Source organism: Otolemur garnettii, unplaced genomic scaffold, assembly GCF_000181295.1.
Source record: "Otolemur garnettii isolate 467f Iridium unplaced genomic scaffold, OtoGar3 scaffold00193, whole genome shotgun sequence".
In the NCBI taxonomy this organism is placed as follows: domain Eukaryota; kingdom Metazoa; phylum Chordata; class Mammalia; order Primates; family Galagidae; genus Otolemur; species Otolemur garnettii.
Genome location: NW_003852588.1, coordinates 123,581 through 134,359, shown reverse-complemented (window position 1 = coordinate 134,359; position 10,779 = coordinate 123,581). Strand labels below are relative to the sequence as shown.

Sequence of the window (10,779 nt, the reverse complement as noted above, 5' to 3'; positions counted from 1 at the left end):
ACCTTTCCTGTCTTACTGGTCAGGCAAGGTTCCTCGACCTTTCCTGTCTTACTGGTCAGGCAAGGTCCGCCACCTTTCCTGTCTTGACTGCTCTCCTCATGGGTACAGTCTGTTTTGTGCTGTCTCTCTTAAAATATAGGAACTAGAAATAAACAGGATAATTGAGAGGAGCCCAAACAGCACTGGTAGGCTCTTCAAAATGGGCATTTACATTACTAATGCAACCTAAGATCACACTAGGTTGTGTTTTTGTTTTAGTTAGTTTTTGTTTTTCCTAAGGCGTGGTGGTGGTAGACAACAGCTTCATAAGGATAATACATACGAATTATATAGCATATTCATTTCCACTGAAGCCAAATCCTCAATCTTTTCCTCACACATGTTGCTGCTAAATTTTCATACTCTAATTCCAGACCAGTACTCTTGGCATGTTAAAGCACCCAGGATGAATTTGCATTTATTTCTTCTACTCAGCATCCTATTAGACTGTTTCCTTGTTTACGTCTGACCGAGGACATTTCCCATCTACTCCTGCAGAATGCTTAGTATTTCTCACAGGCTGTTAAGATCCACATCTTGTCCTTTATGAATCCTAAATGCTCACAAACCATCTGAATGACAGTTTGAGACCGACATCAAATTTTCCTATGTACAACTTGCAGCATCTGTCTTCTTCCCTTTAACTCAGTCCTACTTCCCACAATTCCACACAGATCATAGACAGCAGGTACCAATATTATCTGTAGACATTCTTGAAAGCCTCAGGTCAGAAAATGGTGAATGCCATTTCTCCCCACAGGGAAAGGCTCATTGTACTTCAGCACCTCACTCCCCTCACGCCCCCAACACATCTACCCCTTGTCTTTCTCTCTCTTTTTTTTTTCCTTTGGTGAGACAGAGTGTCAAGCTGTTGCCCTGGATAGGGTGCCATGAGGTCATAGTTCACAGCAACCTCCAGCTTCATGGGCTCAAGCGATCCTCCTGCCTCAGTTTTTCTATTTTTGGTAGATAAAAGGTCTTGGTTTTGCTCAAGCTAATCTTGAACCTGTGAGCTCGGGCAATGCACCGGCCTCGGCCTCCCAAGTCCTGGCATTACAGGCTGAGCCACCGCGCCCAGCATGTGCCTCTTATTTCTGAATTTGGCTCTCTCTAATATATGCCTGTTTTCTAAGGTTGACTTGCTCAATTGTAACTTTTTCCAAAATCCTCAGTGTCAGTGTGTGGCCCACCAGGAGTGTGTGCCAGGAACATGGCCAACGGCAGGGTGCACGCACGGGGTAACAGGCCAAGGGGTGCTTCCCAGCTTGCCTTACCCAGTTTGGGTTGCAAACTTTAAGGCATAGTGTTAGCATACACACATTAGTTCAAAACTGGTTTCCTTTCTTAAAAAGCTCTTCCAAATGCTATAAAAGGTACTCTGTCCCTTTGAGAGTTGTATATTTACACATCCTGCAGCAGTATCAAAAGGCTTTCCGAAAGCCTTTATCGTACCGTGCATTATAATCAGGAGACATGTATATAGCAATGTGCCAATGGCTGAAATGTACAGGTACAGAACCTACAGAAAGACAAAAACATGTATTAAAAAAAAAAAAAAAAAAGAACAGAACTGGGAACATTCAGGGGAGGGTGCTACCTCCTGACTAGAATGACAGATCACACTCTCTGCATCCAGACAATGACAATCCAAGCTTCCTTCAGAGAGGGAGGGAAACTATATATTGCCATGCCCACAGGATTTCTCAGAGTAATACTGAAGTGAAATGTCACTAGCCCCATTCTAAACCAGTCTCTAACATGGGGAACACAGTGCCTGCCCCAGGGGCTTCACAGACAGATGTCAAATAAACAACAGATTTGCAAGCAATTCCCATGTTGTTAAACGATACAGGCCATTGTTATACACAGGTCTTCTTTGCATTACAACAGCTGATACGATAAAGTAAGAAATATTTCACAGAAAGGAAGGAATGCACTCAACTAAAAGAAGAGAGGAGAGGAAAAAGTTTAGAAAGAAAAGAAGAGGAAGAATTAAGAAACCGCGTTCTTGGAACCACCAGACAGGGCTGTGTGAATCACCAGTCCGGAACAGCGGTTCTTACCCCAGGAACTCTGTAGGGAGGTGCAGGGGGGTACGGATTCCAGGTCTGGGAAACAGGTACAACATGCACAAAACTTCCAGGTGCAGAGTCTGCTCAGACAGGCCAGTCGCCATCCTCCACAGCATGCATCCCTGGCCGAAAAAGTACCTGTTTCCTTTTCTAACAAAAATATTTCTCCCTTTAAACAATTTTCCCAGGAGTATTGAACTTGTGGAAACAATAGAACCCAAATTATGCAGGAAAAAACCCTATAACTGTAAAGTTTTAATAATTTCTCCTGCTTCTACCAGACAGGGTCAGACAGTGCTAAGTATTTTAAAAACACATTAATAAGCGACTTCTTAAATAATGCTATCTGAAGAATTAACTCCATAAAAATTTATGAAATCTCCTCACTGCAGCACACACTTCAATACAGAAATCCTTCATTTACATGATAAAACAGCAGCACTTCACTATGCCAGCATGCTATTTTGCTCTACCCACCCCCAAAGAACAGGCATACAGAAGCAAGACTCACACCTCGGGAGCTTTCTCCAGGTTTTAATTTTTGTAAGACTTTACATTTCTGTCTCCATCAACCCTACTTGTATTGAAGTTGAAAAATGGGTTTAGTACAATTAGAAATTTATAATCTAGGAACCTAAAGACTGAGTCTAGCCCACAAATCACTCTTGCTTATGTTACAAATGGCCCCAAGTCATTGGCCAGCAGATTCCATTAAAAATCCATCAATAAAACACAGCTTTAAAGCTCTATTATTCTGAAGCCCCTCCAGGCTACAGGCACAGTGACTGTGGACATAAAACAAAGGGACCAGAACAAGAAGGTCTGACCTATTAGAGGACAACATAAAGGAGGTGGTTTCTGTGAACATCAGGGGCACAGTTCCTGGATGAACTGTGGTACCCAAGTAAGATATAAATCAAGAGTACGGATACAGGAGTGGAAGAAGGCTGAGGTCACTGCTCCCCAAGTTCACGAGCTGTTAGGAGACTACCCACAGGAGAAGGGGCTTTTTCTGTTCACTTGCAGGATGCAGACAGAGTGAGGGCGAAGCATGTTAGCCACTCGACCGACCCCAGTGCTGCCAATCGATGCCCAGAGACAAGATGACGATTAGCTACAGGACTAGTCATACTCACCGGCACACTTTGTTCTTGTCCTGAGAGCTGGCCCAGGAGACCCGGTGCCGCCCTCCCCAGGTCTGGTGAGGAGTACACTAATCTCGTATTCAGTATCTGGGTCAAGGTGTCCAATTTTATAACTCGTGGAATCCACTGGCTGCCTGTCATTCCAGCTTCCACTGGCTGTGCAGTACTCTACCTCCCGGGCAACAATAGGCCCGTCCCCATTGATGGAGTTGGCATTGAGCTGTATCCACAGGTAGGTCGCGCCCACGGAAGCAAGCTGAGGTGGGGCGATGGGAACAGGGGGCTCTGAAAGGCAAACACATCAATTATTAAAAGGTAGAAGACATTTAAATTTCAGAATTGAAGTTGATGAGGATGGTTTCGTTCAGGTTAACAAGAAAAAGCAAACTGATAAAGGTTTTACAACATTCAGTGTTGTGAAATAAACCATCTTTGAACACCTAAGCTTGTTGAAGTAGGCAAGAAGGTATTTGTTTTGTTTTAGGTATTTGTTGTGGCCTGCTTTGTTTAAGGCCACAACCCATTTTGCATAGCACATGCAAATTAGCATATCTGGTACTTTTCTTAATGGAAATTAATACAGAGAATATTCTCAGGACAAAAATACACTGATGTTGTTATCTATTTTAAGATACTAGTAACAAAATCTTAAATGAGTGGGTGTACTCATTTAAATGAGTCCTTTACACAGACATTAAAGGATTGTTTTTCTTCACTGTAAGTCACTGCATTGAAGCTCCAAGCAGCATTCCACTGTCAACCCTTTTACTGAAAATGTCTTCAAAAACCTTCAAAGGTACTAGTTTCCTATATCATTGAATTCAGTTTCCTTATACACATGTTTATATTCCAAAGATGATATCACCTTAAAATACATGCCTGAAATTATCGTTTATCTCATTATATACACATTTCTGGGATGACTTGCTTCCTAAAAGAGTATCACAAGGGACACGATTCAGCTTCAGAGAATTGAGCATTCCGGACAATGAAGTCTACCATTGCTGTCATTCAGAAAACTTCCAGTAATAAGTCTTATTAAAGCAGTGAATAGAAAGGAAAGCTCTGAAGCAAAGAGCAAGTTACGCCCAGCTTGATAGAAATCTGAGAAATCAATAGCAAACACTTTTTACAACCCAGCAAAGTCTCTCTTAACTGTTTAAAACCTGAGACTGACTCTTTTTACACATCATTGTCAATCTTGTGAAAAATGGTTTTCCCAGTCTATTAGTCAGATGCTGTATTGAAAGGCTCTCCAGGCACCAAATGAAGGTGTCCCATATGCCAGTGTCACTACAAAATGATATCACACATAATAAACGAGATCGTTGTACAAAACATTCTACACATATTTCTACCTCAATGAATTGCCACCTCAGAAAAACAAAGACGTACTTACTTTTTTCAAGACTATTTAATGGACTGGTGCTTTTTGGCATAATTTATTTTTAACTCATTTTGCTTATATAAATGCATAGAAAATAAAGCTTGGGATATCCTACTACCAGCATTTGATGGCTTGCTTGCTGCAACTTCTCCTACCCTCCTGAATGGCAGACATAGCTAATGGATTACAGCCATGATTCCTGCTGAACAGGGCCTAAGAAAAACTAGGACCACTTGAGGTTTGCACCTGAGATGACATCATGTTTATTCCTAGAGCAACTAAGACACACCAGCAATTTTCCCTCTGTTGGGATAGGGTGTCTTTGTTCTTCCACTTCAAGCTGTGATAAATCATATAGAATTTTCTAAATAACTAGAGAAATCTCATTAGACTAAGTTTTAAATAAATTTCAAAAAGTTTGAATAGATTTCAAATAAATAAATCTCAAAAGACCAAATTTTGAATAAATTTTATTTTAGGGACCACAGCCATAATGTACATTTACTAAAATTTGTTTCTTTTTTTTTGAGACAGAGTCTCATTTTGTCACCCTTGGTAGAGTGCTGTGGCATCACAGCTCACAGCAATGTCAAACTCTTGGGCTTGAGTGATCTGCTTGCTTCAGCCACCAAGTAGGTGGGACTACAGGTGCCTGCCACAATGCCTGGCTCTTTGTAGAGATGGGGTCACACTCTAGCTCAGGCAATCAGCCCACCTCAGCCTCAGCCTGGAATTACAGGGTGAGCCACTGCTCCTGCTCTCATTTACTAACGTTTTGTTCCTATTGTTTATAAGCTGGAACTTCATGCTGGTCCTTCATTTCTTTAAACAGTTCTGGTTTAACTCACAATGATTTAATATCAATTTATATCATTAAGCAATTCCTTGAACTGAAACATGGAATGGGCCATTTATAGGACACCCTAAGGCATTTCTGTAGCCAGGCTGAAAGAGCAGATAATGACCTTCAAGATGCAAAAGTTAGCAGCAAGCCTTGTTGAACTGTCATTCAACATAGTCAGAGGCAAGGTTACAAAGGGCCATGAGTACACTCACTCATTTAAGATATTGTTACTAGTATCCTATTTTCTTGAGAATAATTTCTGTATTATTTCCCTGTGGCTCAGTGGGTAGGGCACCAGCTCCATGTACCAAGGGTGGCAGGTTCGAACTTGGCTCCAGCCAAACTGCAACAAAAAAATAGCCAGGTGTTATGGCAGGCATCTGTAGTTCCAGCTACTCGGGAGGCTGAGGCAAGAGAATTGCTTAAGCCCAAGAGTTTGAGGTTGCTGTGAGCTATGATGCCACAGCACTCTACCAAGGGCATAAAGTGAGACTCTTATCTCAAAAAAAAAAGAATACAAGTACCAGATATGCTACACACCTATTTTTTTGTATATGATACTCCTTACAGCCCTGTAAGGTAGATGTTATTATATCTACTTTACACACAAGGGACTGAAGTACAGAGAGGGCAAGCCACTGGCCTACCCCCCATAACCAGTTCTGTGATTTTAACCAGCCTACATTAGGAATTTGCCGATAAAAGGAATAGCCCATCTAAAAGAGATCAATTTTATGTTCCACATTTTAAAAACATAAGGAAAAAAGCAGGAATCATTCTATTCTCCTAGAGAAAACAGCAATGGCTTGCTATGAGTTGTGTAAAAATGCCTCAAGGTACACCTCCAAGTTCAAATTACCCTGTTTGGAACCAAAAATTACCGTAGCAGCTTAATACTGTAAACTCGTCAGCCCACAAAAAAAGCATTAAACCAGTGAAAGGAAACTTATTTCCCTTCTCTATTTTCTCTCACCATCCTCCACTTTCTTGAATATAAAGACTCAATTTTTCAGTCATGCAAAATACAGTAATAGAACCTAACTGAAACATTACAAATGTTAACACAGTATTATCAGTACGGCTTGGATGATACGACTGAGCATTTTTATAGTGACACTGCTTCATTTTATTAACCACCCTGCTATCATAAACACACTGCCTGGTGAATATTTGCATTTTAAGTGATTTTCTATCAGTAAAAATTTTATTCCTTAAAAAAATTTATAGTTTGTAATCTTGGTATACAGAGTTGGCAGAAGACCTTGCTACATTCATTGCTTTGTATGTAACTAAATCAACATAAAGAAATACATTTTTCAAAAATATATTTGTGCACGTGCAAAATTCGTGCTTAAATGCAATCCGTCAAAATAGCCTGTCACCAAACCACGGTTAAGAAACAGACAAGGATAAGTTTGAGCTTTAAACAAATAATGAACTAAAACCATCTAGCATCTTCATTTTCATAGATTATTTGGGGGTATAAAAACACATTAAGTACCTTTAACTACCAACTCTGCATAGTTTGATATCCCGACACCTCCTTCTGTGCGAATCACGCAGCGGTACTTTCCGGCATCGCGTTTTGTTGTGTTCACGACATTAAAGGAAGCTATGAATCTTCGTGAGCTGGTCACCCTGATTTCCTTCAGAGGAGCGTCTCGTACATCAATGCCCTGAATCAACAGGTATGGGGACAGAAAGCAGCACTGTCAGCCACCACATCAAAACAGCAAGGCGCCTCACAGCAATCTTAGCAGGGTCCCTCCATGCAGATCTTGGTTCAGTGGTTTATTACCCATACGCAGTTTTTCCATGAGAACAGCTGGCCAGGAAACTGAAATTCCACCATCATCAGCACTTTAAAGGCCGAGGGATGCAAAATTAAGTATGCAGAAATTTCTTGCTTTTGCCCCCTTCAAGATATTAATTATGTTAGATTAGTGCAATAGGGGAAGAAAATCAATGGGAACATTCTTTATCTTGCTCCCAAACTACCAATCTTTGGTCTTTCCATACACTTTCTTCCTTTTTTAATGCTGAAATAGGAAACAAAATGAACTCATCCACTACCCTATTATTGACCTGATTTTTATATGAGCTACTAAACAATTCATTAAGAATAGCATCAAAATGTCAGATAGGTTTTAGAGTATTCCCTATGGAAAGAACAGGCCTGGAAGACCAGTTCAACCTGTGTGATGTTCTTCCTGGATATGCAAAAACCAACTTACAGCAGACGCTTGACTGCTATTCAGTGACCCTGAAATGTAACGAGAAGCTCCTCACAGGACCACGTAAAGCAGGTTCCCCCATTGGGACAGTTGTTTCTTTGATCATCCTCGTATATTAAGTAACCCTTTTAGTTATACATACTTGGAAATCCATTCTTTGCGTCTAATAGATGAAAGCCTCAAACGGAGGCTAAAGATTTAAGTTCACTCTTTCTTGCTTTTTCTTTCTTTCATATATATATATATACTCAAAGATATATATATTTCTTCAATATCTTTCTAATATATATCACAGCTATATTTCTTTCATATGAAAGAAAATGTGTATATATATTATATACATATATGTATATATAAAATATACATGTTTATAGCTGATATTTATTAGAAAGATATATTATTGAAGAACATATATATACATATATATATATCCCTTGGTGATTTATATGCAAAATCCCTTAAAAGACTTTATCTATGATATATATAACACATGATGCCAAGCCCTGTGTCTATTTTCCACCTAGCAACCATTCTTGGGGTGCCAACCAGGAGCTATCACTATGTCAAGACATTTTGCTGACAAGGATGAGCAACACAAACATGGTTACTGTGCTTGTGGAGCTTCAGCTGATTGGGGAACACAGGCTTGCAATGAACGCACAATCACACATGATGGCCATGGCGGTGAAGGGGAAGACCAGGTGGCTCACAGAAATCACAGCATGGACCAAGTCTAGACACCTATATGGTGGCCTGGGGAGGCTGGTTTGAGGAAGTGACATGTGAACTGAGATCTGAAGGGTGAGCGGGAGCTAACCAGGCAAAGGGGAAGGGTGTGAGGGAAAAAGCATTCTAGTGAGAGAAACAGCACAGGAGCCCATGACTGTTAGAAAGAGCTGGAGCCTTTGGAGGAAGGTACAGTAGCCAGTGGTACTGGGGGAGGTGGGCAAGCACCTGGGAAGTCAGGGACTTGAAGGCCATATTAAAATGTTTGCATTTGTAATTATGAAAATGCTAAGCTACAAAGGAATACTCATCTGTATTACTCGGTGATTTATATGCAAAGTCCCTTAAAAGACTTCATCGTGATATTTTGATTGGCAGCATGTCCTCATAGACACAGTTTAGGAGTTAAGCCTGAGCAGGGTGTCAAACCTAATAATCATTCAAAGGATTTAACCTTTGTAGAGCCTCACTTTCCTCAGCTGTGAAGAGGAGTCACTACAACTCACTTTCAGGGCTTCTGTGAGAATTCACAGATGTATAAAGGACACTGTCATAATGACTGGCACCATGCATCCCCGCCCAAGATTTGGACCACCTGAGAGATAAGTTCAAAAAGGCAGAGACTGTCAAAATACCACCCTTAGTACTAAAAACCTGACACTGCAGCATATGGCTTAGGTGTGCAGGAACAATGGGCTTGATAACGCTGAAGCACAGAATTAAACAGACTCACCCACCCAGTCACAGCTGCACTAGAAAATCACAAGGCTCCTATCTGTTGGGTGCTGCTGTAAAACTCACAGGATGGAGGAGCAGAGTTCCCACAGGCAGTTAGTTCCCCACAGAAAGGGCTGGGCTGTGCATGCTCAGCACTTCCTCCCAGACAGCTCCTGCTTGGGCAGTGAGAATGCAGGCAGGAGTGCTGCCAGAGTAGAATTCCTGCCACAGGGAAGGAAACATCATGGGTAGGGAAAAATAGTTCCACCAACACTATCATTATTTTCTGTAAAAACAGTCTTGTTTCTACCTTAAAATGTCATAAATTAGAATATGAAGTCCCAAATATGCCTTTGTGTACATGTGTTTTACCAAATGGCCTAAATTTGATCTGACAGCACTAAAAAGTTGTAAAACAAAATTTAGCATTATTAATTAATAGGAGAAAGCGTTTCCCTCTGTATTCCATATACATTCAGTCTCTAATCCTCACCCCACTTTGTAAATTAAATAATCAAATTATCTCTATTCCATAAGATTAAATTTGTCTTTTTTTCAAACTAGAAAAAAATCTAATCTCTGTTTTTTTTGTTTTTGTTTTTGTTTTAGGAGAAAAAAATTAAACCCTCAGGAAAGGCAGATTTAATGTCTCAAAGTGTTTGTTTTGTTTATTAACAACAACAAAAAGGCCATAGGGCTATCTATTTACTCACTTGTGTCTTAAATCCTGTAAAAATATACTTCTATAATAATACTCCAATATTTTTTCTAACAGAAACAGTGTTTCTCAAAATGATGTTTATTCAAAAGAGTTTTAAAGCATGTACTTGTTGACTGCTCACAACTATTTAAGGTTGTACAAAGGGCACTCAAGTATGAGAAAGCCTCCTTCCTGGATTTATACAGATGGTTATATGAGTATTAGTCATGGTTGCTCTGTCTTCGTGCTATATACTTACCCTATAAAATAAACAGCTTCAGAGTGGTAACTCTACACCACTCTAACATGTCAAATGAATTCCCAAGGATGAGTCTTTTTTACAATCCCATGTATTTGATCACACAAAAAGTTAGATTTAGCTTCCCCCTGAGAAATGGTACATAAGGAGGAGAAACCAAGTGCTAACCAGCTTTCCTTTTAGCTTAGGAGCCACACGGGAATAGAAAATCACGTGTCTTACTCAAATCTGCACGTCATTTTGCATTAAGTCATTCATACACGCATGGATTCAAGCATTCATTCAACCACTTCTTACTATCTTTTATGAGGCACATACTCTGTCATATATAAGAACATAGAGTCAAAAAAACAATTCTGTTGCACATAATTGAATTTACTGTCTGGTTAGAAAAACAGACAAGTTAGGCAATAAGGGCAATGCAGACCAATGAACTGCCTCCCACAGCACATAGAGGAAAACAAATTTATTTCTTAGTGAGAGGCCCAAGGTCAAGGGGTAGTATCTAGTAAGGGCCTTCTTGCTGAAGGGAACTCTCTGCAGAGTCCTAGGGTGGCACAGGGCATCACATGGCAAGGGAGCTGAGACTATGAACCTTGGTCTCTCTTCTCTTCTTAGAAAGCCACCCATCACATTCCCACCATAATCCATCAACC

At 40.3% G+C, this 10,779-nt stretch overlaps 1 protein-coding gene across 1 annotated transcript in view; it reads right to left on the bottom strand.

The window, feature by feature from the left end:
- The window catches only part of PTPRM (protein tyrosine phosphatase, receptor type M), a 562,994-nt gene that overhangs the window by 487,050 nt on the left and 65,165 nt on the right, over window positions 1–10,779 (bottom strand). The window contains exons 5-6 of the mRNA XM_012812183.2: window positions 6,989–7,163; window positions 3,248–3,541 (exon numbers count right to left, since the gene is read on the bottom strand). Of these exons, the coding sequence (XP_012667637.2) occupies window positions 3,248–3,541; window positions 6,989–7,163 (469 nt within the window). The remainder of the gene's footprint in view (window positions 1–3,247; window positions 3,542–6,988; window positions 7,164–10,779) is intronic.